Below are 5,116 nucleotides of genomic sequence, written 5' to 3'. Positions count from 1 at the left end.
GACCCTAGTGGTAAATGAGAGTTTTCAGCTAAAACGATATAGTTTTGAGCATTGTGTGATAGAAAAGAAGATAAAAGTGTTTTGATGATTTAAAAAATAAATTAAAAATTAAAATAATATTAAAGAATTACTATAACAAAATTTATAAAGTTAAAGCAAGATTAGTATTATGTTTAAAATTTTAGGAGCATCTCCTTCTTTATATCCAAAACCTCCAGGCGGCCAACGCATATTTCTCCTTTTTTATTTTTTCCTAAAATCTAGTTCCAAAGTAGAAAGCGGAGAGAAGTCCTCGCCAGCCGAACAATTGTCCGATGCAATTTGGACGGTTGAGATTTCTCTATCACACACAATCGGATGGCCACAAACTCGTCCGTGGAAACCCATAGTTATCGGAAAACAACGGCCCACAATCGCCCACGTGTACAACTCGATTGCGTTATTATTAGCCCTAATCCAACGGACTACCCAGCACTTTCTTTTTCTCTTTCTCTCTCTCAGTTCCACTGTCGCCGGAAAACTCTCGCCGGAGAGACTCACTTTGCCGGCGGACTCGGATGCGTCATTTCTTGCCGGTTCTCATTAGTTTTAAACCCTAATTTCGTCGCAGCCTCGGTGAATTTGAACCGTGTTTCTTCTGCTTCAGAACACACTAATCTGAGCTCGCAGCGAGAACGACATCTTTCCAGTGTTCGGAAAACCCTAGTTGACTCCTTAGGAGCTTCGTGTTTTGACGTTTGTACTCTGTCGGAAGACGTGATCGAGTCAATTGGAAACCCTAGTTTCGTCCTCCGATTGAAACTCGTGATCGTGACTTTCATAATTTCATACCCTTACCTCTAAAACCTGATTTCTCCTCTCAGAAATATATCTGAATTCACCGGCTTTCTGTTTCTTCAATCCGAGTTTCTTCAGTTCCTGTCATCAAGTGTTCTAAATTTCTTGTCGAAACTTTCGGTCTTGAACACTAGTATTTTCTGTCTGTTCGCTTCTAGTTTGAATTGGTTTCCATTGGAAATTGGCTTTTGCAGGGGAAGCGATTGAAGGCGGATTCAGATAGTGATTGATTCGAGTTCCAGTTCGAATTTCATCGGCTTCGATTGATCAATCCGAATTTCTTCAATTTCTGCTACTAAACACTCGAGCCTTTCTTGTGTTGACGTGATCAATTTTTTCGAAATAAAACCACAGCGTTCTACTTAAGCCTTCTGCAACTTCAAGTTTGTTTCGATGGCGGATTCAGATAACGATTCGGGAGGAGGCCACAACTACCACCACGCGAACAGCGAGCTGTCGCCGAGAGAGCAGGACAGGTTCCTCCCGATCGCAAACGTGAGCAGAATCATGAAGAAGGGGCTGCCGGCGAACGCCAAGATTTCCAAGGACGCGAAGGAGACAGTGCAGGAGTGCGTGTCGGAGTTCATCAGCTTCATCACCGGCGAGGCCTCCGACAAGTGCCAGCGGGAAAAGCGCAAGACCATCAACGGCGACGATCTCCTCTGGGCCATGACGACCTTAGGCTTCGAGGACTACGTCGAGCCCCTCAGGGTCTACCTTCAGCGGTACAGAGACATCGAAGGGGAGAAGACCGCGTTCGCCGGACGCCAAGGCGGCGACAAGGACGCCGCCCCTGCCAGTGGCGGCGGCGGCGGCGGCGGCGGCAATGGCAGCATCGTGAATTTCGGCAACGCTGGGGGTAATTACCCTGACAGCGAGTTGTACGGAGGAATGCCTTCGAATGTGTCTATGTTGATGGGCGGGCATCATCAAGGACACGGGTACGGGTCGGTTTCTTACCAACAACTGGCAGCTGGTTCAGCGGGTAAGATCGGGCCGGGTAATCCCGGGTCCGGGTCTTCTTCCGGGCGTGCCAGATAGGTTATTTTGAGACTCTTATTATGTATACATAAAAAAAAAAAAAGAAAAATCATTGAAGATGAATGTGTGGTTTTATTTTTGTGCGTTTTAATCCTCATGAAAATTTTGGTACGGAGAGAGAGTTACAGTGGACAGTGAAATGTTAGGTTAAGAGTAGGTTTTAATTTTTTTATTTTTATTTTTATTTTTTGTTGTGACTAGCGATTAGGTTTGTTTTCATGTCTAGGAAGTAGGAAAGGTTCAAAAGAGAGTGGGTAGGCTGTGATTTTTGTTGGTTAAAATATCCGTTTACTACTTGTAATTGTCGGTTCAGTTCAGCATACAGTAGAAAATGGCACTTTGCATTGTGTGTATTTGATTCCATGCAGCTCCCTTCTTTGAAAATTCAAACTCCCAAAACTAATTTGTCTTGATATTTATTTATCTATTTATTTCACTATTAATATTCCAACTCTGCATTTGGTAATGAAATATATTATTTTATTTTAATTTTTATAACTCAACTCACTTTGAAATTTATATAATAATTTAACAAAATTTAGATAATTTTAGAGTTTATATTAATGAATATGATGTGAATTTTTATTAATATAATTTAATAAAAAATTAAAAGAAAATTTGAACTTTAACACAAATTAAAATTTAGTAATTGTTGTAATAAAAATTAAAATATAATAATTAATTTATTACAAAGAGTAAATAATTAAGATTATTACTTGACAAAAATCAAAATACGATAACTATGAGAAATGATTTGTTACCCCCAATGCGGGTTAGTCGAGATTGGGTGCGTTAGTTCTACTCCCAAATGGGCCCATGTCCCCCTCAGTCTTAATTTACTAGGCAAATGTAATGTTACCCGGTAGGGGAACATAATAATCTAACTCTAAATTTGGTAATAAAATATATTATTTTATTTTAATTTTTATAACTCAAGTCACTTTAAATTTATATAATTAACAAAATTCATATGATTTTAGTGTTTATATTAATGTATATGATGTGAATTTTTATTAATAGAATTTAAAAAAAATCAAACTTTAACACAAATTAAAATTTAGTAATTGTGGTAACAAAAATTTAAATATAGTAATTAATTGTAAATAATTAAGATTATATGATTCGACAAAAATAAAAGTACAACAACTATTATCTAACCCCCATCCGCCAACACGGGCTACGGGGAGGGTTGGGGTCATTGGGTCCCACCCCTTTCCTATGGATCCCACGCACCTCTTCCGCTAATTGTTTACGTTGGATAATTAATATGTTGTGATAATAAAAATTAAAATATAATAATTAATTTATTATTAAGAGTAAATAATTAAGATTATTACTTGACAAAAATCAAATAATTGGAATAATGAGAAATGATTTATTACCCCCAATGCGGGTTAGTCGAGGGTAGGTGGGTGACTCTCATCTGCAAATGGGTCCACACTTTTCTCTGTTTTAATTTGTTCGACAAATGTTATGTTGTCTAACGCGAATAACACAAAATATCCATTGAAACTATTATCTATAATTATATAATGATGGTAAATGTAAATTTTTTTGATAAATAAAATTGTATTTAATCAGATTTAATAAATAAATATAACTAACAAGACTTAAATTTAAGATTTTAAAATTACTAATACTAATAAAAATATAAAAAAAAAATTATGTATCTTTCACATGGACCTAGTAAGAAGAATATCTATCACCTAACTAGTAAAATTATTATAATAATGTATAATTTAGAAAAAAAATTAACAAAAAAACATCACTTTTTGTTTGTCATGGTTGTTGTGATGACCCAAGAGCTAGTATGGGGTCAAGTTTAATAGCTCAATGGTACAATTAAAAATCCTATTGAAGTCAAATAGTCAATTAGAATGAATAGAATATAGATAGATGGTGGGAGAGAGGTTGAAAAAGCATCCCATTATGGAACCCATTTGGGGAATATCACTCAAAGCTGGGTGACCCAAAAGTATTATTACTTGTGTCATCAAATTAGTTTTAAAAATAATAAATAAATAAATAAACCCTTATTAAACATTATCATCTGACTTGATTTCCACTTTGGGTTTGCCACATAAACATGCACTTGTAATCTTATAATCCCCTCAACCTCTAAGAGGTAGCCAAATTAGCATTGGAATGGAACACTTTTTGGGTTGGTTGGTGGTTTAAATCATAAAAATAGTAAGTGGAAATTATAATTATTATTTTTAAAATAAGATTAGAAAGTATTTCGGATCTAGATATAGAATGATCAAGATAAGATTATGAAGCATTTTAATATTTTCATCAAACTATTTGTTAAATTTTTTAAAATAATACAAGTGTTATTTTTTCTTATCTTTAAAAATCAAGATATAATTATCTTGAGGGGAAGAGATAAGTATATCAGAAAAACTCAAATAAGAAGTCACGTGACTTCTTTTCTAAATATAATCAGATAAGTTTAACAAATATTTTGAAAAGAACAAAAGTATGAAATATTTTCTATATCTTATATTTTTTTCAATCTATATCTTAATTAACAAAAATTATCATAATAAATAAATATTCATAAATTCAAAAGCAACTAATAAAACAAAGCTTGAAATAATGAGCGCTTGCGCACGCGCACACACATATATATAAAGTTTGATTATTTTTAGTTTGGATTGTATTTACTTTCTTATAATTCGAGGTAGTATAAATAGTCCACCGCACATGTTCAAAATTATGGATTATTGCAAGGTCATATGTTCGAGTCTATCTCTATGTAATTGTCGATAATTTACGTCTATTCAATGGGACAGGCTTTGGATTTCAACTCGCGACCTATCTGTTTGACTTGTCCAGGTCAAGATGTGACAGGTTATAAATTTTAAAAAGAATGGATAGACCTGACTAAAAATTATGCATTAATTAGGAATCCCTTGTGTTTTTTATAATAAAAAAAAATATCCCTATCAATTATATTTTTTTATATATTTTATTAACAAACATATAAAATATTTTATAATTTAAATTATAAAAAATAGTAGTGTCCCAACTAAAAGTGATTTTTTTAATATATATATATATGTGATAATGATTTAGGCAATGGAGAGATATATGGTTTGACAATCGTGGCTAGTACTCTCGAGTGAGTGCTCCACTACGTGCATGCTACCGGTTGGAAAATTTTGTTTCTTCCAAACACATTATAAGGCTATTGGTCCAGCGGTAAAGGGCCGGAAAGGACGAGTGTGGATTTTAT

At 34.3% G+C, this 5,116-nt stretch overlaps 1 protein-coding gene across 1 annotated transcript; it reads left to right on the top strand.

Moving 5' to 3' along the window:
• Nucleotides 1-465: 465 nt before the first annotated feature.
• LOC127791338 (nuclear transcription factor Y subunit B-3-like) lies at nucleotides 466-1,927 on the top strand. The gene has a single exon (XM_052321139.1). It carries the CDS (start codon nucleotides 1,231-1,233, stop codon nucleotides 1,876-1,878), a length of 648 nt encoding a protein of 215 aa, XP_052177099.1. The 5' UTR covers nucleotides 466-1,230; the 3' UTR covers nucleotides 1,879-1,927.
• Nucleotides 1,928-5,116: the final 3,189 nt, after the last annotated feature.

This window comes from Diospyros lotus, chromosome 15, assembly GCF_014633365.1.
Source record: "Diospyros lotus cultivar Yz01 chromosome 15, ASM1463336v1, whole genome shotgun sequence".
Classification (NCBI taxonomy): Eukaryota; Viridiplantae; Streptophyta; class Magnoliopsida; order Ericales; family Ebenaceae; genus Diospyros; species Diospyros lotus.
The sequence above is the reverse complement of the archived record's forward strand: the minus strand, read 5'-3'. Positions and strand labels throughout refer to the sequence as shown.